Consider the following 27,101-nt stretch of genomic DNA (forward strand, 5'->3'; position numbering starts at 1 on the left):
TTTCCTCAATACTACACAATCTTGATTACCCTATCTAGACTGATTGTCCTGACTTTTTCTATTCTCAAAACTGTTTTAGCTATCTAGTTCCTTTGCCTAACTACATAAATTTTAGAACAATCTTTCTTATATCCACAAAACAATTCTTGCTGAAAGTTTGATAGGAAATGTGTTCAACTAATCAATCTGGAGAAAACTATTTTTAACACAATGAGTTTTCTACCAACCCATGAGCACTCTATGTCTCTTCATCTGTTTAGTTTTTATTTGGTATTTTTCATTAGCATTCTGTAATTTTTAAAATACAGATTCTATACATTTTTTGTTAGAATTATGCTTTGCAGGTATTTTACTACAATTACCCTTATTTTATTCTTTTGATCAATGGGAAATGATATTTTGTTTTACATTTTGACATGTGCATGTTTGCTAATACACAGAAATGTAATTAATGTATAAGATCTTGTATTCTATAATCTTGCTGATGCCGTTTTTATATATTCCTTAGGATTTTCTATATAAATAACCATGTAATATTTTACTTCTTCTTCTCCAATAGGTTTTATTTCTTCCTTTCCAATAGGTATGCCATTTATTTCACACTGTAGGTTTGTTAAATGATCCCAAAACTGATCTTCTGTTTCTTCTACTTTCAAAGTTTTTGATACTATATAAGAATTTCTAAACACCACAAAATGAGCTAAGAGCTGCTGCCTTGGGTTTTTAGTAGGAAATAATTTTGGCTAGGCAAAAAATAGCAATATTTAAATTAGAACTGGTTATACTTGATCAAGAATTTTTAACTTCCTGACAAGGACTTAAGTATAATTTTAGCAAATGAACAACTTAAAAACTTGAGTCGTAAATTGAAATTAAATACATGGCTGACATAAACTCTGCTGTTTAAACTGACCAGCTCGTCGGTTACAAAAACAAGCACTACGAAGATTAAGTTAAGCAGGCTTTATATTTCCTATTGCCTCCAGTTCCAGACTACATCTGTTTTCTTTGATACACAAAACCAGAGTTAAAATAGCTCCATTTATCACAGCATGATTGTAAGCAGACAAACCAGCCTGTCTGTTTCCAGATAGTGAAAGCAACTGTTATTAATCACAATTACAGGCCAACCCTTCCAAGAGAAATTGCATCAATATTCTCCCAACCCCCAGTTCTACTTGCTCTGAAACTCAAAATGCTACTCAGGGTATCATGACACTGCCTGAAATGAAGGTCAGTAAATAAAGACGCTACTCAGGGGTTAAACTGAGTTCTCAGTTCAGGGTACAAGTTTAGAAAAACCTTTTGTATAAGCAGAAAGAGAGCAATCTTTTGAAAGCTCTAGTATTGATTAAGTTTAGTAGGACAGTTAAACACACTAAAGTTTATATGGAAAAGAGTTCTGCTTTATAAACCCACACTTAACACCAATGGACATTTGAAATTTACAAATTAGATGATTAACTTTAAACAGAGCTATTATAAAAATAGACATTCTTCTACAACACATTTCATAGCCAACAGTGTAAAGGAAATTTATTTTTCTTTTATATAGATTTTAAAAGATCTTCTTATAAAGTGAAACCAACTGCTGGTTTTAGAAGAAAAGTGTTAAGACTACTATTAAATCATATCCCTTGAATGCAGAGATCTTTTTAAATTAATTGTTAGGACAAGAGATTAAAAATACAAGCCGGAGTTCCACCTCTTGCTGCCACTGCTGTTATTTAAAAAAAAATACATCACAACTTTTTAAGCACCTACTTATATATAAGCCATTTTATATGTTTTACATACATTATTGCAATTACAGTTAAGTCTTACAATAAATCTATGAGGTAGGTAGTATTCGTTATTCTTGTTTTGCAGGTGAGGACTACAGTTCAGAGAAATTTCCCTAAGGTCACACAGCTAGTTAAATGCAGAGCCAGAAGTCTAATATAGATTTGATTCCAAAGCCTATATTCTTTCCTATTTATCAGCCCCTCAAGCTTACATTTTAAGAAAAATTTTGAATAGGTCTCTGCATATGTACAGCATCTATAGTAGAGCAATAAAATGGTGGTAATGCAGCATACAAATACAAGTTCTTTCATTTTGCTTCGCTATAAGTAACTGACTCTGCTAATATATTTTCCCAGAAGTATTATGAAATAAACTGAGCCCTTCTATGATGAAATGTGATCCTACATTCAAACAAGACCTGGTTATTAAATGTATGCAGTTAAGTTGGCAATAAGACTATTGCTATTCTAATTTGACAGCCTCAGAGCTGTCTGAAAACTTGTGAAACAGCCCTAGATCTGGGGCACTTGGGGATGCACTTATCCACTCCCTTAACATATTCATGAGCATCCTCTACACACAGCCGTGGAGGGCAGCCAGTCACTGTTCAGAGACCGGAGAGTACAGTAACCTCAATGAACTGGATTCAAATGGGGGACACAGAAAGCACACAAGGACAAAGGGAAGACACTTCTATAAAGGTGACATTTTTACTAGAGACTTAAATGATGGAGGAAAGAGGACCACACAAATACCTGGGAGTGGGCGGAGAATAAGAGAAAGAACAGTTTAAAAAAAAAAGGGAATAGCTAGCTAGCATAGGCCTTGAAGGGAAAGACAACTTGTCTGAGGAACAGCAAGAAGAACAGTGCTGCTAGAGGGAAAGAGTAATCAGAGATGAGGGAAAAGAGGTAGAAAGATATACCACTTGAAGGCCATGATAAGGAGTCTGGGTTTTATTCCTGAGCATGAGAAGAGTACGGTGGCAGCAAGAGAAATGATCACAGCAGCAGAGTGGATGCAGACAGCTCAGTTAGCGGGCCCGGGCAGGGCCCAGGGACAGAAGACACATCTGAAAGGAGAAGGTGCTGTAAGAGTGCTATCTTTTGGTACCTGGTGTCATCAGCACACGTGAGCAGGCAGACGGTCCCTTCAGTAGAGGACTGAGACAATCCCAAAGAAGTGAGCACAGAAGAATGAATCTTGAGCAACTCAGCAAAGGGAAAGTGTCTCCGCTGCGTCAGCCCATCTGCCTACAAGCTGTATTCAGCCCCGCTTCCTTTAATTAAGTACTAGGGAACATCCGGTAGCTTGTAATTCATTTCCATGTACTATATTTTTGACCATGTAAAAAAATAAAAACATAAGAAATAGGATAGAAATAAAAAATGTATACTTATATGTGGCAGTTTCTCAATAAGTTAGTATGTAATCAAAGCTTGCTACATTCAACTTCAAGCCAATTAATTTCTAAAAATAAATTATTTCACCAAATTTGGAGTCTTTACAAATAAAGACTTCTAAATCTAGACTTCTAATAAATGATACAAATGATTTCACTTTAACATGATCTAACCTATATTTGTTTAATGTCATGACATTGCTGACACATTAGATGCCTACAGTCAGGAAATACAAAAACAATCAGAACGTAAAATGGATATATGAGCACAAACTGAGAAAACAAAGGAAATATCTGTGAGGAGGTAATTTAAAATTTAGTTCATTTCTGTTTGTTTTATATACAGTACAGCAGGTATTTAGACAATGTCAGAATTAAAGGAAACTTTATATTTTTAAGAAAAAAGTATGTGTAGTACTTCTTATATTTCTAAAATTGTATCTTTCAAAGGCTGTCAATTTCAATCTTTTTAGACTTTAATCATTTCTGACATGTTTTGGCTGTTACGTAAGAAGACTAGGTTACTGAGGCAGGAGGACCTGAGTTCAAATGCAAATTCTGACCCTAACAATAACTGCTGATTTGGAGGCCAATTACAGCACACTATGAGTACCTCAGGGTCTTTATCTGCAGGAATATCTATTTGCTGCATTTTTAGCAGATTAAGGATGGTTAAGTCATGCACAGCCCCTAACAAACACTTACAGCTTTATAAATGAGAATTCTTTTATCTTATTCTCTCTTCTCTTCACTGTTTCAGCATCTACAATAGTTACATGCTTATTAAAGGCATCGTTTGAGGGCTTATCAAAGAAAAGGGTGGACTTTTATCCTAATGTGTGATGTTATGACTACCCCACTTTGATCAGTGGCTTTGGAAATGTAATATTTTATTCTACTGAACCATAAGGCCTAGTACACCAGGGGTATTTGCAATATGGAAAACATACAATATTAAAAGGCGTCAGCATACATCATATCAAAAATAATAAAGGGTTAAATGCTCAAACACACACACACACACACACACACACACACACACACACACAATAAAGAAAAAATCTTAAAGGGCACTATTTTCATCATTTATTTTGGGGCCAAAAATTGAATAATCATGACATTATAGGTTAAATTTTGCATTTTTCCCCAATGATCATTGTTTTAACATCTTTCTGTGTGTTGATTAATATAATGGGTTATCACCATAGCTTTTGTAAATAAAATCTGAATTTCAAGTAAATTTACAGTAGGTATTTAATTTTATAATTTAAAATTTGTGTATTTCTTTTTTATTTTTGTAGTGAGACATTACATCAGGTATATTATGTAGGTTCTGGCAGAACCAGCAAGAAGCTCTCAGTAACCTGATGAAGGAACACCAGCACTTCAGCTCTATTCTACTTTCAGTACCTCACGTGCAGCCACTACTAGAGTGGCTTCAATGCCCTCATAGCTCCTGAGCCGCTGCTCAGAACCAGTGGCCAAGGAAAAATCTCTTGCCTTGGCCTTCCTCTGCAATGTTTCCGTTACTTGGTCATTTCCAACCTCTACAGAATTTCTGACACTATAAAGCCTGAGTGGATTGAGATCATCTCACAATTAAGGGAATAGCTCATTAACAGCCAATAAACTAAATGACAACTGAATGTGTACCTCCTCCTTATACACTTGATTAAACTATTTTTTATTCAACTATTTTTTACCCTCTCTCAGAGTCATATCTCTCTCATTTTTATCATTATAAACACAGAATCTACATTTTCCAATTTCAGAGAAGAGCTGCTGGCTCTTGAGATATATCAAAAGGCAAAGCTGTTGGATACTGAAAGGGCACTCTGATTTTTCTTCAAGTAAGTAATTATGTCTAAACTATTTTGCCTCCTACTCCCATTTGGACAACTTAAAATGAAGAATATATGAATTCTTCATGGTATCTATTTTTAAAAGTTCTTTACATATTAAGAGTGTCATTCTCAAACAGAATTAAGATTTTAAATAATTTATATGGCCTTCTGAATATCATAAAGAAAGTAAAAATTTTAAGTTTTTAAATGAAATACCTCTTATTTAAATTTCCAAAATTAGGTTTAGATTTTTAGAATAATCAAGAACTTTTCATTTTCCTTGAGAGATTTTTAATATCCACCCTCCTCCTTTCATTTTTGTCACTGGAACATTTGCTAAGAAATGACAAGGAGTGAGGAAGGGAAAAAGGACAAATTCACTCACTCTACTTCTCAGCCTACCAAGTGAAACATCTGTGGGGTTAAGAAAGAGTAAAGTGATACAAAATATTAACCTGATATAATGGTGTTGGGAATTATGTACTATACTCATTCACACTAGCATTCTCCAGGCCTGGCTCTGAGAAGATTATACAGACAAAGGTCCTCTGCTGTCCATTCCTTTTCCCATCAAACTCTTTCATTTATTCAGAGAATGAGCACAGAGGCTGACTGGGCCAAGCACTCCAGGTACGGGTGTACATCAAGACACAGAACCCAAATCCTCATCCTCATGGACCCTAACTCTCCAGTAGGGAGAGGTAATTTTTAAAAATACAATATAAACATGTTAGATAGAAACTGTTATGAAGAAAATAAAATACGAACAGTATGAAGAGGCCAGGGTCAGCAAAGGAGTTGCACTTTTAAACTGAGCAATCATTTGTCCTTATGTTCCTTTCTAAGAATTACTTATCAAGATCTAAAAATCTATACATTTCTGTTTTTTTGAACCATCAAATTATATGGAGGGATAAACTAAGAACAAACTTCTGTTACAGAGAACTGGTGAATAATCTAAATTTACCATTTTAATGACAGAGTGGTCACTGTTTAACTTTTAAAAAATGGACTCTCATACTACTTTCCTCGGCAAACTAGTAACAGAGGTAGATGTGTCTCATGTGTATCACAATCATTTTTACTTGTGACGTGATAACTTTTTTGATAAAATTTAAAGTGGCTATTAAGTAACACAAAACAGAATTAAAATCCTGAAGAAAAAGATTTTTCCATATCCTGTATTGATTCACTTGCTGAGTTCTGGGTGAACAGAACAAACAGCCCTTCAACAGACATACAACTTATGTTCAGCTGCAGCCCATTAGTGGGTGAAAATCATTTATGGAGTTTTTATTCCCCTGTAAAACATTATGGTGTAATGACCAAATACCTTGCTCTTATCTGGTAACACGAAGTTCCAGAACTCAGATGGTGGCCAGCTTCCATGTCTAGGAAGCCTTGTCAAACAAGCTTCTGTTGGTTACCACCATAACCTACCTATCCTACTTCAGTCACAGCTAATCTAAGACCTAAAGCTGTTGAGGAAATCTCAAGGGCTCTCAAATTACTTACATCATGACTCACCCCAGCATTTTAGAGAAGCAAATATTTTAAGAAGTGGAATATTAAAAGTTATATGCCCCCTCCTCCAAAAGTATACCTCCATGATGATGTGACAGGCTCCCTCCATTTGCAAGGATTTCTTCTCTAGCAGCTGCCTGTATTTGGAAACAACACAACATATCATTGCTATTTAGATTTCACCTTGGACCTAGTAAGACCTCATTTCCAAAGGAAGCACATACTTCCTGGGTTAAATAACAAACTAGAAGCATAATTTTCCCCCACATTGGGTTAACTGTGTTTCAAAACCAATTAAAATATGCAACCTAGTTCTATAAGATTTTTTTTCTAGTAAATAGTCACAATACCTACAAAGTCTACTTCAAGATTCTAGTAGGAGAAAAAAGGCAAAATGACCAATTCAGCAGCACTAAATTAATGACTAAATCAGTAAACAGTGGTGAATGCAGAATTATATTCTACTTTTCAGTAAACATCTCATACCAACAAACATTATTAACATACACTTACCAACTACTTCCTGTATGTTTGGAATAACAGCAGCAATTTGCCTACAGTATTTCATTTATTTTCATTATAGCTTATGAAACACAGTAGTACCTCAGTTCACAAACTCAATTCTCTTCATGATCCTGGCTGCAAAACAAACTTGACAAGAACTCAATCAAATTTCCTCATGAGGTCAGCACTAAACCTAAACCAAATTTGATTCAGTTCTCATCCAACTCCTTTGGTGACCAGAATTGTGGAAATAATCAAGTTTGTGAAGCAAGGTTCACTGTATTTATAATCATTTCCATTTCACAGATAAAGAAAAATAAAGTTTAAATAAGTTAAATCAATTGTCTAATATACAGGAGGCATCAGAGTCAAGATTACTTATAAAGCTATTAGGGATTAACCATAAAAACCTTTATGGAGACTATTTTTTAAATCAATTACATGGGACAAATTGTCAGTTGTCAGTTCTATGGAAGTCTAAGTGTGTGTGAGATCAAAACCAAATAAATTAAAAAACCCAAAACAAAAACAAAACCTTGTCTTATTTCCTTTGTTTTAACCCTAAAAAGAGCCCAGATAGGACAGATGGAGCACTTCTCCCTGCAAAGTGGTCTATAAGAACCCTCACTCCTGAGGATTTAGGGGATTTCCAGGAGAATGAGAAGTATGCTAATCTCTGCTGTAGTAACTTAGGAATTCTAACAACTTATTCCGAATAAAGCAGGAATTCCTTGAGATCAGCAGCACCTAGTGAATGACAGTACAGCCTGGGAAAGAGGAAGCAGCCTCACTCTGGTGCTGCAGGAAGGGACCTCTGATACCATCACCTCAGCACTAAAAATCTAAGGGGATGAGCATATTACTTTGATTGGGGTGACGGTTTCACAGGTGTATACATATGTCAAAATTCAGCAGGTTACACATTTTAAATATGTACTGTTTATTGTATTTCAATTATACTAAAAAAAAAAAAAACTGAAAAAGAAAAAAAAAGGGAGGAGGAAAAAGAAGAGGACAGGGGTAAGAGGCAGCCAACCAAACCCTAACTACAGGTTGGGTCTAAAAGTGTGCTGTCCACTGAAATTATCTTAAAGGTACTGTTTGGCAAGCACATAAGCGAGTTAAAACATTAGGAGACCTGACTTACCAAGAAATTTGTTTTCCCCAAGAGTTTCATCTACTGCTTCTGCTCTACATACACTTATAATGAGAAACACTGGCCATCAACAGAAGACTTTACAAGAATTAGCTGCTTAGCTGAGCGTGGCAGCACATGTCTACAATCCCAGCACTCTGGAGGTTGAGGTTGGATTCCAAGCTCAAAGCCCAGCCTGGACAACTTAACAACTTAGTGAGACCTTGTCTCAAAATTAAAAATAAAAAATGAAAGGTCTAGGAATGTAGCTCAGTGTGAAGGCATAGGGTTAAGCCCTAGTACCACCCCCCCCCAAAAAAACCGAGTACTTTAAGGGCACTTAAGAAATATAATAGAAACTGTCAGCAAATGAATGCCAACAGCTTAAGTATAGTTTCAAAAGACTTTAGAAATGCAGAATGGTGATATTACAACATAGACCAAAAAAATGAGGGCTGCTGATCTCAACACCATCTATCTGGAAATGGGTACGCTGTCAAAGTGATATCAAGGGTTCCAACAGTCACTAGAATTCCTACTGCTATATAATTTAATCAGCTATTATATAAGGAACAACAAACAATCACACAATACACATGTACAGAACATTAACTTTAGACTTAAAGTTCAGTACATAATCTAGTGTAACAAATATACTCTTTCTTTCTATGAACTAGCAGCTAGGTAAACCGTATGTGACTAAAGAGTCAAACTAAAACTCATAAAACAATACTAAGGTTTATTTAAATTAATAAAAGAATGTGAAAGTCACATGCATGTGTGCAAAATTACCTCAGTTTGCTCAAACACAGCCAGTGGGTCACTAATTCCCCTGTAGTTAAAGGCAAAATAGAAGTAGATACATGCACCTGCATCGTAAGTCTGCGTCACCCTAAAAAACAAACAGACAGAATCCCCACAAGAGCTTTACGTTAAAGTAAAAACTGATTCAACATCAAGAAACTTAAAGGCAAGGTCACCTGAATGATTAACTTAAAAGATACTCTCACTCTCCAGCTGCCTACTGCATAAAAGGAATGCAGACTGTTTCTCTGTAGAGCTGTCGCTTAAAACAGGTAAACTAAGAATGCGGCAGAAAATACAAGGATTCTGCTCCTGTTTAAATGACAACCGGCAACTTAGTGGCAAATGTAAGTAGCAATTTTCTAAGCATATATTTAATCTTTCTCTTGTCTGTTTGTGTCATATTACTGAAACAAGTATAACAAAAAGTTGTATACATTTCATCAGTATTCAATGATAAGATGCCATTTTCAGTGGTCTTACTAAAGCTGTTGCATTATCTAGAGGTCCTGGGAGCTATGTGTGAAAATACATTTAAAGTCGTCAGGTAAATACTGGTATTAGTTGTTTTAAAAGACATAATCAAAATAACTTAACAGGACATTTAAAAGTACATACAGCTTGACAAAAGTAATACTGTAACTTTTTTCTCTTTCCTGTATTTAACTGATTTTATATACAATTAGTCTTCTTGTTATTATATTAAGACAATACTTGAGAAACATCCATATTACAAATAGTAAAGTTCCATTATTTTTGAAAACATATTTTCCTGCCAAAAGATCAAACAAGTCCAATGTGCAAATGCTGATTTTATTATGTATTGTCAGAGTAAACAGACATGATATAAAACGTTTGCTCCTTGAGAAAGACAAGGGTAGATGGGAAAGAGGAAACTTGTTCTGTTTACTGGCCCCATCCCTACTGAGACAGAAACATGAAATATATATGGACATGCAAACACTGACTAAAATCAATTTTCATTACTTTAAAAATCTATTTTGACAAAATGTAGGCACGTTATAACTTCCTGAAAATACACTAAATCCTCTGACAAGGAACTTCTCATTTGTTTGGATTTCATGGCTCAAAAGACTTAAAAGATTCTGAGCAGAAGAAATAAACCACCGAAGTTGAGGGTATGGCGGGGGGGGGGATGCAAGACTTCACTCCTGACTATAATTTAATAAATAAATGAAATAAATACAGGTAATAAATAAATACAGGGTTTTTTTCAACTCAGATAATTTAAATACACTAGGAGAAACTTCTAAGCTCCGTATATAGTCAATATATGATCTAATCTCAGGATATAGAGTAACAGAAGAGAAGAATGTTGATAATTCTGGGCTCGGTATGATACAACGTCTGACGATGCATGCAAGGCAGACAACATCAATAGTTTTAATGTAGCATGAAAATCAGTACACAGACTACACAGATAGGAAATGCTGAAGTTATCAAAACACAAACAAGAGGACAATCTGGATGGGTCAAGCTAGGAAAGGTACCTACAAAAGGTATGCCTGAATGAAGACTGGCAGAAAATAAAAGATACTGTGCTAGGTAAAAAAAATGCCACATTTCAAGGTACAAGATAAATTAACCACAAGGTAACATAGGAGAGGAAAAAACCAGACATCCAGAAATAGAGGAAGCAGGTGGGCAAACAGAGGGAAAAGAGTAGGGAAGGGTAAGCTGAAAGTTACCACAATTCAAATATCAGGAAAAAGAACATGAGGAAGAAGCCAAGCTCCAAGAAGCGATAGTGAGCAATGGCTATCATTGCTGGTCTAGCATGCGAGGCAGGAGAGATGCATCTTCATTTAATACCAATTCTACAGCTCACAGACCTTCGAGGGCACACAGACGTGCTTTCTTCCTTCCCCAGAACTCATGTTTTATATGCTACTCATCCTGCCTCAATTACTGACCTTTCCCAAGCATGAGCAGCTTTTTTTATTCCTCTTCAAAAACTACTTTTCCCCTGTCAAAAGGACACAGATGCCAATTTACAGACGTTCCCAATGGCCAAATCTGGGAGAACTTGAACATGAAAGAGAATAGTGACAATAGTGGTTATAACCCAGAGAGTAAAATATCTGTGAGTCCATACTGACTGCAAGAAAGAGGAGGGTGAATGCTTTCTTACAATGAGTTTCAATTGGTAAAAGGGATGACAAAACCAAAAATCACTACTTAGAAATATCACAATAATAACTAATGTGATCCAGAATCATTAATGGAGCATAATGATTAAGAGATATCAGAAATAAAATATTTGCACAGTCTCAAAAGTTTCTCCCCAGAAAATATTTATTAAATAAAATGGGAAAAAATAGTAATTTTAAGAGCTCTGAAGCCAGGCAAGCACCCACCACCTTAACCAAGTGGTCGAAGTTCAATTCACCAATAATGAGCTGTCTCAATGTCATGTTCCTCCTGGTATAATGCACCAAGGCTGGCATATCACTTCTGCGCTACTCTTGCCAAAATCCGTAACTTCAATCTGATCACAAGGAAGTATCAGACAAACTGAAAGTGAGTGACATCTTACAAAGTACTAATATTGTGAACTGGGAAGAAACTGTTCAAAAGAACAGACACTGTAATGGAAGAAGGGAGAAAGGAAGAAAGAGAAAAAGAAAAAATGTATTTATATACAAGACAGTTAAGACAGTTATACAGCTACTTCCTCTTCACTGAAAAGAAAGGTTTGTGCTAATATTGTTTAGACAAGATATCATGCCTATATCTTGTAATCTAAATAACTACCACAAAGACAATAATACACAATCTATTAATTACTGTAACTCTCCTACTAACCATTTTTGAAACTCTGTTTATTGTTATTTTTATTTTTTTTCCTCTCTTTAAAATAAAATTTAAAAAATTACTGGCCAGGGTTCTTCAAAAGTGATGGTATGGAAAATAAGGAATGGTGAAGAGAAGAGTTACTCCAGATTAAATAGAACTAAAGAGACATGAGAACTAAACACATTATGTAACTCAGATGGAATCCTAAGCCAGAAAAAATGACATGACTAGGTCTACAGATTAGTTAATAGCATTGCAACAACAACTAACTTTTTGCTTTTAATAATCATGCCATGATTATGTTAGACATTAACATTTGGGGGGAGATACATGGAGGGTATACAGGAACTATCTGCACTGTTTTGGGGACTTTTTGTAAGTGTGGTTTATTATCCTCAGCAAAATTAAAAATGTAAAAGCTATATAAATGTTTCCTCAGTTGACCTAAAAGTAACAAAACCCCATTTCCCTCAGTAGAGACTTTTTTTTTAAAACTAAGTATACTGCTATTAAAGATCCTCCTCAAACAGATTAACTGGAACGTGGTGATCAGCTGTAAGCCTCCCAAACTTCTTCAAAGTTAGCCGAAATAAGTATAAGAACTTAACACTCAGAAATGAGAGAAGTGTTCCAATACCAAATAGGATTAGGCTAAGTGAAAAATAGCGTCATCACCAAGTATAAATTACTAAGTAGTAAGGATTTGAAAAACATATCAAATGATCACACTAAATACACTGACATGACCTTAAAATAATGTCTGTGATCTCATATGTATACATGTTGTGTGTATACTATCAGAAAGACATCAAGAATGTTAGATTACTATATCATATGTATGAGGTAATGCGCCTTCAAAATGCAATTAGGAAAGCATTTAAAAGCGAGCTCAGATAATCACAGTCAAATCTCCAAATGCAATTGACAAGAGTTCCCACGAAGAATTTAATTTAACAGAAGGAGCAAATACAGAAGAAATACTCTTTTTACTACACAATACAAATAGAATCTAATCTAAAATTTTAATGGCTTTTTAGGCCAAATGTTAGGTGCCTCAGAACAGAAGAAATGAACTATTTAACAATGCTACTGTCAATTTGCCAGCTGTGTTTTTCTTCTTGTGCTAATTCACACTCATAAAAAAGATCCTTTGAATGTTTACATTTGAAGTTCCAGATTTACAAAGAAAAAATGGAGAAGCATTTTAACTATGAGTACACTATTGTTAGAAATAATTAAATTCAAATAAAATCTGAAGGATAAATGAATAAAAGGAATGTATAGCAATTAGAAAAATATACATCACTGAAAGAGAATTATTAATAAAAATAAAACTAAGTATTGATAGTGTGCTGCAACCTTACAACAATTTAGGATCTGTATATTACTACACAGTGTAGTTTTTATAGATATTACTAAAGACACAGCAAAGCATGATGGGCCTACCTGATCAGTAACTCAAACAAACATAAAGCTTAAATAATTAAAAAGATCCTTTAGAAAACCTCGATTTGTGTCCGTTTCAAAAAGTTACTCAGATTTAACACCTTTTAAAATAGATTCATGCTACTTTAATTTTAATTCTTTAAAAATGATTTTTAAAGATATCCCCCAAATATAAAAAAAGTAACATGTATATTCTTATATTTTCATTTAGAAAGGTTTTCTCCAGTCAATCACTAAGCCACCATTAGCTTTTACCAAGTCGTAAGCTGTTTCTTATGTTCTTTTTTGAGACAGGGACTCACTATGCAGTTCAGGCTGGCCTTGAACTCATTGCCTGGCACAGCCAACAATTTTCAAACCCCACATTTTTAGCTATTATATTTGGATTCTAACCCAACACACTTGTTCTAAAGCATGCAGACTTGACTTAGTACTTTCTGCAGTGCTCATCAAACACTGACAGTTCCTCCCACACTGAAGCAGAAAAGATCTTGTAAGAACCTCCTTGCTGAAATGAACAGTAAAGGATTAAGAAAGATGTTTTCTTAGATTTCATGTCAGAATTTTACTTTCTCACCCTGCAGGAGCACAACTTAGCAAATCCTAAAGAATATCTCTCTCAGTGGGAGGCGTAAATACAAAACAATATAGTAGTCAGGAAGTATAAGATGTGACAATGTTAAAAAAAAAAAAAGCCACACACAGAACAAATAGCCATTTAAAGAGTACAAAAAGATTCCTAGCCTTACAAAATATAGGCAAATTATCATGCTATGTCAACTAATCAAGAGAAAGAAATAGTAGGCTTAGTAATGGGATGTTTTCATGAGGACTTGTCGCTAGGAAAAAAATCAGATATACAGATTTTCCTTATTGATACTAGTATGAACTGTTTGCCTCAAACTTAATGTAACTGTATCACAGTAATACTAGAGCATTTATATAGCACTTTTGAGTTGAAAGCATTTTTTATATGCTTCCTCATTTCATTCTTACAACAGTCTGATCAAGGGACAGTACTGCCAGTACACTCTACTTACGATAAAGTTAGAACTTGAGATTCATTTATGAATAAGCAGCAGACATACGCAGTCTGGCCATATAAACAACTGTTGAAGTTGGCAGAAAGCTGTCATGGTAGTAAAGTGGGTGGCCAGGCCCTGATCCTGGGCTGGCATAGGCTCAGATGTGCTTTCTAGGCTGAGATGAAGTAATTCCAGATAAATCAGAGAACAGCATCATGAATAGAAATATAGCTACTCCTTAACTTACGAGGGGGTTCTGTCCCAATAAATCCATAATAAGGAGAAATTACTGCAAATTGAAAATGTATCAGTTAAGATGGTGCACTCACAGAACCCCAGCATTTGGAGGGCTGAGGTAGGAGGATCGCCATGAGTTTGAGGCCAATCTAAGCTACTTTGTGAGTTCAAGCCAGCCTGAAGTGCATAGCTCTCAGAAAAAAAAAAAAAAAATCAGAAAAACCTAACTGTCAAACACCAGTGCTTAGTCTAGCTCACCTTATGCCCAGAACATATAGCCTCCAGTTGGGCAAAATGATCCAACAAAACATCTGTTTTATAATAAAGTGTTAAATATCTCATATAACTTATTAAATACTGTACTGAAAAGCAGAATGATTGTACAAGTATGTATGCTTTTGTACCACTGTAAAGTAAGAAAAAAAACTTAAATCAAGCCATTGTAAGTCAAGTATAAACAAGCATACAGAAAATGCTGAACCACACCTACTTTAGAAGCCCAGCATGACGTACAGATCATAATAGAAAAAGATATTGTTTCCAAAATTACTTAATTCATTCATCTTTCTATAGCAACAATATGTCTGTAACACTGCAGACTGAACCCCTCACACACACAAACAGCAGAGGAAAAGGTGAGGCAGCTGCACGACACAAAATGGTAGATTGCTGATTTTTTTTAAGGTTCCCCTCTCCATGATCAGTTTTGATTTCCATTTATCCTCTGTTGCAATTAATTCTGTAACTTTCTAGAGAAATCCAATGTTTAACTTTATCCATTTAAATCCTGGTACTTACAAAGAAAATTTATACTGAAAGACTGAATACAAATATCCCTTCTCAAAAAAACCTTTTGGGCTGCTGCTGTTTAACAAAGAGGACAAGATCATCAGTTAGCCATGCACTGTTCAATAAGGAAGGTACTAGGCATACATGGAGTTTCACGTTTAAATTAATTTTTACAATTCAGTTCCACAGTCACACAGTCATATTTTCATCTCTTAGTAGCTACAGGGGGCTTGTGGCTGCCATACTGGACATTGTGATACAGAATATTTCCATTACCAAGGAAGATCCATTAGAGAGCACTGAGTTAATCAAGAGTCTTCTGCTCCTCGTTCCTTTATTCCACTCCCATTCACGTAAGCAGCAAAGTGTTTTCTCGCTGATAAAGAGCAGTGCTGACTAAGCACATAATTTACAGTTTCTTGATTACAGACGTCATTTACAGTTTCAGTGAATGAAGGAGTCCTTCTCTTTTGCAGGAGCTCAGACGCTTTGCTGTTCGCTGCCATGCTGTCCCTATACAGCAGAAGGCTCACTTGTGCAGTGGGGGTGGGGGGTCCTGCTCCTACAGGGTCCTAGTGGCAAAATCCTAACAAGGTGTGTGCAGCTCAGCAAAGCCTGCCAAGTGACATAGACTGAAGCTTCTTCCCAACTGGCACATTATATTTTTCCACTGATCAAAAATGATTTTCAGAATAAGGACTATTAATTAAAACAAAACTCACCTGCATGTAGAAAGAGGCGCAAATTGAACACCCTTCTCTTTGCATTCCCTTCTTATCCTCTCTTTTACATTTCTACAGAGATCTACAACCCTAGAAAAGAACCCCCACAAAAAAATTAAAATTTAGCACTCTTAATTTCTTCCTTGAAAAACAATTTTTCCTAGGCTTGCTTTATCACTGGATTTCCTAGAAATCATCCCTTGAATCTTCTCTGCCAGCTTTTCCTTGTATGACTCTCCCATATATTGTGAGGCTCTGGGCCTTCTTGCACAGGCCTTCTGATTTCCCTTCATTTCGTACTATCTGTAAGTGTTCTATCCACTGCCTGAGTTTTAATCATGAGACTCCTACTGCTATCTCCAAAACTTAACACCTCCAACTCAGTCGGACAGTATTCTTCTAGACTGCATTCTCACACTATTCCAGAATTCATTCACAGGACTCTGTGCAGAATATTCACTGAGCACCTAACAGGTGCAATCACTGTGCTGGAGCCACTGTCGTATACATGAAGATTAGTGAAGATGGATTAACTCCTTATATGGCTTTTGCACAACAGGCCAATGGCCTAATAATGTGTTAAGCTGAAGACCCTGGTACTTCAGATTACTGCTGAAGATGGTCACTAGCTAGGTAAGAGAAAAACAAAAGAAGTTGCTAAATGGGTAATAAGTACATTTTTCATTTTAAAAAAATGTAGCTGTGTTCCATTAATGATACTTATTAAAACTTCAAGTAAAGAAATTACTTTAAATGAAAACAACTCAAATATATAAAACAGGAACTATCAGCCAATCAGTTAAATAAATATGTAAACATATACAGGAATGGATGAGCAAAAACAAAAAGATGGCATACGATTAGCTTCCACAACTGGGAGAATAAAAAGGTAAGACAGCAATCACAAGTCAGTATTAACTGACAATGAGGCAATTTATAATGCTGAAGAGACAACACAATAATAATCCACTTTCTCCAGTGACAAAGCCTGAATGTTTGCCTGTACCCAAATTCATACAGTGAAATCCTACCCTCCAACGCGACAGCAGTAGGAGGTGGGACCTTCAGAAGGTAATTAGGTCATGAGGATGGAGCTCTCATGAATGGCATTTGTGCCCTTTTAAGACATGAGAAGGCTTGTTTTCTCTCTGCTTTCCACAATGTGAGGACCAAATGAGAAGATGGATGTATACCAGTGAGCATGACAGTCTTTATGCTGCACTCTGACCTTGGACTCCAAGCCTCCAGAAATCTGAGAAGTAAAATCTTTCTGTCTGTAGTATTCCACATAACTGCCCAAACTAAAACTCCAAGCAAGGCGAGGTACTAAAGACTAAAACTGTCTTGGATACCACTAGGGAGAGCTGCCACACTATTTCTGCTGTTCAAAAGTACTAGATGTCAATGAGTTGGTAGTTATTTTATAAGATTTATTCTCCTTGTTAAAAATGAGAGTCAAAAATTGTGGAACAGAGTGATATTATAAACTGGGTAATTGTCTAACAACACATGCAGTGTGAGTACCACTGTACCAAAAAGTATAACCCATCACTGATAAATACAATTTAAAAAGGAAGTTTTCTAAGGGAACAAAAAACAAAAACATTGGGAGAGAATAAACTGTTAGGATATGTAATGCCTAAAGAGGGAATCCATAGGGGATTTGTTAAAGTTCACATATTTTATTATACATTTAAATTACTTTGTAAATTTTATAAGGAAAAATCTAGACATCTAAGAAAATAACATATTGACAATCTCCTTAAAAAGTTTTATTACTGAATGAGTAATTCCAAATACATTTTTAATAAAACTACTTCACATTTCCTAATAACTTGTTATTATTAATTTCCTAACCAATACTTGTATGTCTGTTTGTGTGTGTGTCGGTTTCCTGCAAAGAAACCTAGACATTTAGTTCCATTTACCCAGTTCAGCCAATTCTCCTGTACTATAGTCTTCCAGTATTACAATTTTGTTTAAACTTAAAAATAAAAATTATACTGAAGTTCTTAAACAAGATTTTTTTTTCAGAAATTACACTCTTAAGTAAAGCTCTTTCTTAATATATATACACATACAAAAGCTAAATATGTATTACAAAAAACTAACCAGTTGTATAATTTGATGGGAAATTCTAGAGAACACTGAAGCATTATACATCCCTTAAGAATTAAATCAGGGGCTGGGGATTTAGCTCAGCGGCAAAAGCGCCTGCCTGGCAAGCGCAAGGTCGTGAGTTCGGTTCCCGGTACCGGGAAAAAAAAAAAGAATTTAAATCAAAGCTAGGGAGAACCACATAGTGGTTTAGTATCCAGTAAGGCTATTCAAAAATGTAAACTTCAATAATATCTTTATCTTTTCTATCACAAATTTCCCTCCCATGGCGGGGGGGAGGCACTTAAAATGTGGCATTCTAGGGAACATATTTTTAAATAAAAGTACGCATCTTGTTTCAAAGTTTCTTCATAAAATATTTGTTTTACATATTGACATATAGAGATACATTAATTCAGCAATTCATAATGTATATGTGAATGACACTAGGCATTTTATTAGATTTTACCTGTCCCAAGGAGCAGAAGTCTCAAAAGATTCTCCTATTATATAGTACTCCAAACCCAGGTCCTGTTAAGAAACACAAAAATAACAAAAACTACAACACATGCAATAATCAAAAATACTATTAATATTTCATGTAATTGTTAGTATTACATGTTTCTACTTTAATCTCTTTACTATCTTTACTATCTGTCACCTAAGAGCAATAGAAATTTTCCCTGAGAGTGAGAAAGAACCTCCCTGAGGACAGGAACTTTATGTGTCTTGATTTTTTCTGTATCCTTAATAGCTAACAGAATACCTGACACAGAATAGTCTTTAAATATTTCTCCAGGGAACGGAATCTCTCTCTAGGAAATGTCTACGTACATGGGAAGACTAGCAGAATAGATTTTTAGTGGCCCAAACAACAAATAAACCACAGGTATGGCAGAACACCTATGATCCCAACACTCTGGGAGGGCCAAGGCTGAAGGATCACATGTTCAGGCCCAGTCTGGGCAATTAGCTATTTTGAGACACTACTTCAAAATGAAACAAAAAAGGGCTGGAGACACAGCTCAGTGGAAAGGCCCTGGGTTCAATCCCCAGTACTGTTAAAAAGGAAATATTTCTGGGCATAATGGCACACACCTATAATCCTAACACTCAGGAGGCCGAAGTAGAAAGATTGCCACAAGTTCAAGGTCAGCCTGAACTACATAGCAAGATCCTGTCTTTTTTTTTTTTTTTTTGTTTTTTCTCAGGTACCAGGAACCGAACTCACGACCTTGCGCTTGCCAGGCAAGCGCTTTTGCCGCTGAGCTAAATCCCCAGCCCCACAAGATTCTGTCTTAATCGATCAATAAACAAACAAACCAACCAATATAAAAGTGAGTCTTTAAGATGAAAGGAACAGGAGGAAGTAGAGAAGAGGGGGTAGAAGGGAAAGCACATTCTCAGTAGGATATCTGAGAAATGACCTTTCAGAATAAGATAATTTAAATTACCTAGCAGGTAAATCTAAGAAAAAAAAGAAACAACAGAAATGGATTAAGAAATCTGAGTTTGTTAGAGTCAAGGTGGGAAAACTAAGTAAAGAAATGAAAGTTCAAAAGAATACAAGTACAGTTAACTTGAAATGAATATGAACTCATGAAGTTTCTCGTAAGTAGAAAATCTGTAATTAGAAAAATTTTAGTACTCGTAGGGGCTGGGGATTTAGCTCAGCGGCAAAAGCGCCTGCCTGGCTAGCGCAAGGTCGTGAGTTTGGTTCCCGGTACCGGAGAAAAACCAAAAAGAAAAATTTTAGTACTCGAATATACAGAAATTACTTTTATATAATAATCATCACCAGTGAACCAATAACAATTTAGTTAACAAGTTTAATATCAATTTTAAAGATGTAATTAAATATATATATCCTTTAAAGAATTTATAAATTAAGAAATATTATTGAATAAATCAGGTTGATTCTAACCAACTAATGTTTAAAAAGCCAAGTCCAATTTTCAGAAATGGCTCCATTATTTTGAAAAACAGAAAGATCAAATCATCTTTAGGTTACTCAAAAGCATATGTTGAGCTGGGCATTGTAGCACCCATCTATAATCTCAGCACTCAGGAGGCTGAAGCAGGAGGACTGAGACGAGTACGAGGCCAGCCTAGTCTATCAAATGAATTCAAGGCTCTCCTGAACTAGTGTTCCCCCATCTCAAAAAAATAAAAAAATTTTTAAAATTAAAAAAAAATTTATATGTAGAAAGTTTAAATGGGCTTCTGAAGAGTCACAGCTAACCCATGGTTCCTGTCAAATGATGTGCTAAATTACAGTAGCTTAAATGTTTTAAGAAAATTAGAAAGCTAATTTTATTCACACAAAGGAGAAACTATTGTTCATAACATAAATTAAGTGACAAGGGAAACAGAACTTACTCGCATGTATGCGATGACATAGGTCAGCAAATAACCTCTCTGTCCATTGTCTTCCCCAGCTGCTAATCCACTGTAATTTAAAACAAGTTAATATATCTTAAGTGAACTATTCAAAATATATAAAACTAACCAGACTGATGCTACTTCAAAATAACTGCTTAACAGATTAACAAACATTACATTCCAGTTCATTTTTATCTTACTCTCTCATTTTTATCAAAAAGCTATCAAAAAATAAGCTTGGATAGCAAAAATCTAAAAACATTAATATTTCAGTCTAAATATTAATTTTAAACTTTCACTACCACACTAATAAAAGGGATTCATGTCAACTACATCTCACATTGTCAAAATAGCAGAAAAAGAATTAGTCATGAAAAACAAGTTTAAATAAGCTTACTATTCAAAAGCGTAACAAAATAATTTAAAACATTCTTATTTTATTCATATAGGTTGAACAGCTCTGTCTGAAAATCCAAAATGTTCCAAAACCCAACACTTTTTATGTGCCTACAGGATGCTACAGGGGAAAATTCCATACTTGATCTCATGTGAGGGGTCCAAGTTCAAGCGTAGGTGCACTAAAAATATTGAATAAAATTCTCTTTAGGCTATGCATGTAAGATATCTATGATGCATAAATGAATTCTGTTTTGACTTGGGGCCTGTTTTCAATATATCTTATTATGTCTATACCAATATTCCCAAGTCTAAAAAACTAAAATATGAAATACTTCTAGTCCCAAGCATTTCCGATAAGGATACTCAATTCATGCCATACTCTTCTTCATGTATTCATATGATAGTCATATTCATATGTAGAGGACTGGGAAAATTAGCCATAAAGTTCCACATACCAGGAAGTTTCTTGAACACTTAAGCATATAATATTTGGTATGTCAGACATATTCATTTTATGGAATTTGTTATTTAAATGAGACAAAACATATATAGAATATTAAAGCTTAAAAAAATGTATAGAGAGGTAAAAGACCAACAGGTTTTGTTACTGTGGCATATAAACTACCTGTTTCAATTTCAAAGTAGTTTTTTTCCCATAGAAATTATATTTGATAATCTAGTTAGAATCAATTCCATGTAATAAATAATTCAGTCCAAATACCCTGGTTTGTGAAAGTTATTTTTCTTTTAAAAAACAGCAAATGAACATTGTTTTTCACTATCTTTAGTAAATAGTAACTTTTTTTTCCATAAGCAGATAAATGTGGACTTGTCTTAGTCAACTAAAGGAGTAATCATTTCTCTTATGACATTTGACATAATTAAATCCTTTCTTTTCCCGAAGTTTTGTTGCACTTGATGCTAAGTAAATACTCCATTTTAGATATAACCTTGTTCTATATAAATGTTTTAAGGCAATTTCAGGGTAGAACATACAGGCTAAATCAGAATTTCCTGCTTTACAACTACCCCTACATGTGTACAACAGCGTCATCCAGAAGGAGAGGAAAAAACTTCATAGAAGCAGCCCTAGTCTAGCACTACTTGCGGACAAGTAAATGAAATGAGGATTAAATCAACAGAACGTTAATAAGCAAATAAGAAGGAACTTAGGTTAAGATGCTGGGAGTGAAAAGAAGAGACAGAAAAACAATTCTGGGTTGGATGTGAGGTTAAAGGTAGCACGAAGTAATGTTTGAAAAAGAGCCAGGATTTTGCTATAGCAAGTGCTTAGACAAAGACAGCAGAAACCAGCTTAGATATGAAACAGAGACAAGAAAAAAACCACTACACATCTAGGAAATACAAACAGTTCATCCTAGACCTAGAAGGAAAAGGAAAGGAACAGAGATTGAAACCTAGAAAAGGAAATAATAAACCTACGCTGGGAAACAACAAACCTATGCTGGGAAAATTTGAAAAGGAGCACGCTCAGTGTGCGACGTGGTGGAAGCAACAGGTCTGACCACAGTTTAGCAGGCCTGCCTTTGTTACATCGGGAGGAGACGGTCCTTTTCCTTCTCCCACATCAAGTTACAGTTCTTCAGATTATGTTATAACATCTGGGGGAGAAGAAGGTGTATACTGAAACCCAGGGACAAACAGAAACATGCCTTTTTAAAAATCTAAAGCAGAAAGAAACTACAACTGGATGTCCATTCTAAATTTATAACCTCAAAGAAGAAAAGTGAATCTGGGCTTGCTTTTCTGAAGAAGTTTTCCTGCAAATTCAGCTTTTTTTTTTTGTTTTTAAGGCTTTCAAAGCTGTGAGACGTAAAACCAGAGTGACCTTAAAATACAATATATAAGAAATCCCAAGGCTTAGAAATTAAATGCTTCTAAACCACTTCTGCAGCCACTCCAAAAAACTACACTTAGATTCAAACTGCTTTAAGATGGGAACACACACCCCCAGCTCCGCGCTCTCCCCACAAACTTCAAAACACCAATCCCCACGGTCTGGAAACTGAAAGCTACGCCACGAGGAGAGACCAGGAAGACTAATGAGAGAGGAGTGAGAGACCATCGTTCCACATAGAAGGGCCATCTGGCGAGCCTAATCACTCTCATGTTAAAGTACGTTAAACAACTTAAGCATACTTTAAAAATTTTACATATTACCTTCAGCTCTATGATAAATGTCAAAACACCTGTCCGGAGTGCTGACAGGTAGTGTTTATTCTGCTCAGTTCTTAGCAAAGTAAAAGCGCATGGATAAACAACGGCTGTATGATTGAAGTATGATTATTCAAAGTCTGGCTACTATGTTCTGTTGGGTCATATGTGTTCAAAAGTACTGAAGAGTGTTGGAGTGGGGAGAGAAAGGCAAAGAGAAAAATGGCTAAAACAACACAGAAAACTACTCTGAACTGTTGAGAGGCTACTTCACTAAAAGGAATTAATTCAACCTAATGAAACAATGGGAACAGAAGTGCAACAAAAAAAGAGAAAATAAAGGATAGATTAATAATGCCTAATTAAAAATAGAATACACTAGTGAAACTAACATATAAAAACTTTAGTAGAAATAAACTTGATGGTACTTTCCTCCAAATGGTTAAGCAAAAGAGAAATGATTAAGGATTCAGGATTGGGCAGGGCAGTGACATCCTAAATAAGAAAAATATCCCCAAGCCTTCAATAATCAGAACAAAAAATTACAGTCTAGAGAGAACTGGTGGGGAGGCGGTGCAAACAGGGTCTCCCTTAGAAAACCTGAAAAAGGTGCTTCCAGTTTCCAAGTATCAAAAAATGAAGGCAGGCGTGGTGGCACACGCCTGTAATCCCAGCACTCAGGAGGCTGAGGCAGGAGGATCAGTGAAATTCGAGACCAGCCTGGGCTATAAAGTGAGCTCAAGGCCAGCCTGAACTGCACAGTGAGACCTTGTCTCAAAAAGACAAAAAAAATAAAAAATAAAAACATAAAATAAAAATAGCCCTAAGTCATCTCCCTAATGAAAATCTGGGTTGTTAAAAACAGATTGTCTTATCTAAATCAAGGAAGACAGAATTAAAGTACATTAAGATATTAATTATAACACAACAAAAAGGAGCAAATAAAAGCCAAAATGGGACCTCAATCTGGGCAAAAGTTTGTTTTTAGTACTTTCTCTTTGTTGCAAATTGATATCTTACTTACTAAATCTATTTTAATGAATAAAAATTATATAAGCTTTATTTAATCAAAATTGCTGGAATTCAACCAACAGTTCTGGGGCCCAGTATCACTATCTGAAGAGAGCTAGATCTAATATCTTAAATATTTGAACTTATTTTTAAATTGTAAATGGATAGTTACATAAGAAAACCAAACTGGCATTACTGATACTCATAGGGGCTCAACCTAAACAAAACTGACAAATATCTAAAGATTTAAACCAATTTTCATACTTTAAAGTAATTAGAAATAAATGAAACACAAAAAAGACATAAGGAAAAAGTGTATTACTCAGCTTAATTCATTTGACAAAAATTTAATCAAGCACCTAGTATGTTCCAGGCATTGTCAGTGATCCCCAAGAAAAGGTACGTCATGTTCTACAATTATACATAAGGTAAAACAAATAGGCATTTTTTTACAATCATACCCTAGTCAAACAAGAAATGTGGCACACTACTAACTAGTAATGACCGGCTAGCTGCTCTAAATTATAATTGTGTGTGTGTGTGTGTGTGTGTGTGTGTGTGTGTGTGTGTACTGGGAGTGGGAGAAGAATGGGGGGTAAAACTAATTAAATTTAGTTTTCTATCAGTGATTCAAATGCTACAGAAAATTGTCCTCTCCAATCTCCCCCAAGTCCTTCTAGAAAATTCTGAAATCTCATTTAAATATTTAAACATATAAGGAAAAAATTTTTTAAAGTTTCAGTCCCTAATATTTAAGGCTAGAGTACACATAAAAGATTTCAATTTAAATCTCCTCAGTTACTTTTTTCTGACTCAGACCATATTTGAAAGGGAAAAAAGCCCTATAATCGTATTATTCATATAACTTAGAAACAAAAAAACAGATACATAGTGCTAAATTCCTTCTGGGAAAGAAAACATGTACATTTGAGAAATTCAAATAAAAAAGATGACTTGGATTCTAAGCCACTCAATCATTAAATGAATCTCTGCAACATGATTACTTTAAACTAATTTAGTTAAAACAATGTAATTCCAAAATAAGATAATATGGAAAGAGAAACGGTGAAAGACTAGCAAATTTTATCATTTACTAAAGAAATTAAAACACATTTTGCAATTTCAGAATAGGATAAAACCAATATATTAATTTTTAATATTGAAAAACAGTACAAAAATGAATGAAAACTTAAGTCTAAGTTCACACATTTTCTCACTCTCACAATACTGTACTTAAATTGAAACAACCCTAGAAGTTGTACATACGAAAGAGACATGAAAGAAGAGCGCTGAAAAACACATAGCTCCAAACAGTGTTTTTTTATATTTTAAAGGGGATAGAACAGCAACGAATATTTGTAGAGAACTCACACCAAGTAAATGGATATGATCTATTCTAACCCCTGAAATAAAAAAGATAATGACTAATATCTAGAAAACAGTTTATATACTTTAAAAGGAAAAGAAAAAAAATGTAGTCCTGATAAATGGCATTTCCACTATAGTTCTCATAGATCAATCTTATAATCCATCAAGCAGACAGACAGGAACCACCCTATCATTACTCAGTAGGTTATATGTGTGAAATGTTTTCTGTTTCTTTATACCAGGACAAAACAGTAAGTGACAGGGGGCGGGGTACAGATAATTAATCAAATATCAGGGATTAAACACAATTTCCTTTTAAAAACAGACTAATAGCACGTTTTATACATACCCTATTCTCACTGAAGAATAACATGACAGTGAATGTTTTCCTATTTTATTCTACTACAACATATAATAAATATCAATGATATTGGTATTAGTATAAAAATCTCCTAAACAATAAAATATTTAATATACAAATATATAGTAAGACAAGAGCAATACACATCAATTTAACTTACTATAAATTTTAGAAGTAAACCAAAATAATATTTTAAATTTACTATCATAAATTACCACAAATGTAATACTAAGTTCAAATAAATAACTGCCTGGAGACAAAGCAGGCTATATGCCTGGCACAGTAATAAATGTTTGGAGATGTCATAAGTTTAGATTTTCCTTTGATAGTATGAACTAAAAACCATACCCAAATTTTGCAGCAATGTCATACACTTGTTTTTCATGTTGAAGAACCTTCTCACGGTCCCCCTCAAACAATAATGTGGCTACACTTAGCTGATTTGGATCAAATCCCTTAAACTAAAACAAAAAAGTAAAATGTTATTAGTGCAGGTAAGTTTTATTTTGCAAAATAGCAAATGAAATACATTTTCCTTTTCCTTCTGCTCTGAGCTCTAGTATACCCACTTCTTCTTAAGAACCGAACTTGGGAACTTTACATGTCAATCAACAAGAAAACTTAATGCATCTAGTAAAGTCATTACAATGTAACACACCATACAGTATATGAAAAACATCTTTTAAATAAGGCCTGGTGTTACTCACAATGACACTGGCAAGCAAACACAAGTAATAATTTGTCAGAATTTTAATTATAATAAAGAATCAAATAAAAAGTACAAGATGATAGAAGAAAGCAGCTAGAGTAAGGGAGGGAATGCCCCACAATATGTCTGTGTAGTGATAGTAACTTACTAAATAATACTTTTCAAAAGAAATCTTGTGCATAATATTAACGGAAGTAACTAAGACTGATCTAAAGATACAAATTCATTACAAAAACATGTTTAAGAAAAGAAAGATACATGCTCCTGAATGCATTAACTAAGTATTATAAACCTGTCAATACTTAACCCAATTGATATTAGTTCATTCCAATTCTAATGGACTTTTGAAATGAATAATTTCCAAAATAATAAACAGATAGTAATGGTGATGACAAGGAAATTCTGATTAACAAGAAGGGAAAATGGACTTACAACAATTATGTCAGTTTAATTTTTCAAGAACAAAAAGGTAATTAAAAAGAATTAGATACATTAAAATGGAGTACAATATACTCTGGTTTCTCTTCAGATCATATAAATCTTTCGCCTTTTAAAATGAAGTGCA

The 27,101-nt window shown here is 34.7% G+C and overlaps 1 protein-coding gene across 1 annotated transcript in view; it reads right to left on the bottom strand.

Moving 5' to 3' along the window:
• The window catches only part of Agps (alkylglycerone phosphate synthase), a 128,100-nt gene that overhangs the window by 18,218 nt on the left and 82,781 nt on the right, over window positions 1-27,101 (bottom strand). Inside the window, exons 14-19 of the mRNA XM_005373401.2 lie at window positions 26,176-26,288; window positions 20,511-20,580; window positions 18,601-18,662; window positions 16,035-16,124; window positions 8,987-9,086; window positions 6,635-6,692 (exon numbers count right to left, since the gene is read on the bottom strand). Coding sequence (XP_005373458.1) covers window positions 6,635-6,692; window positions 8,987-9,086; window positions 16,035-16,124; window positions 18,601-18,662; window positions 20,511-20,580; window positions 26,176-26,288 — 493 coding nt within the window. The remainder of the gene's footprint in view (window positions 1-6,634; window positions 6,693-8,986; window positions 9,087-16,034; window positions 16,125-18,600; window positions 18,663-20,510; window positions 20,581-26,175; window positions 26,289-27,101) is intronic.

This window comes from Chinchilla lanigera, unplaced genomic scaffold (genome assembly GCF_000276665.1).
Source record: "Chinchilla lanigera isolate Chin_1 unplaced genomic scaffold, ChiLan1.0 scaffold00002, whole genome shotgun sequence".
Classification (NCBI taxonomy): Eukaryota; Metazoa; Chordata; class Mammalia; order Rodentia; family Chinchillidae; genus Chinchilla; species Chinchilla lanigera.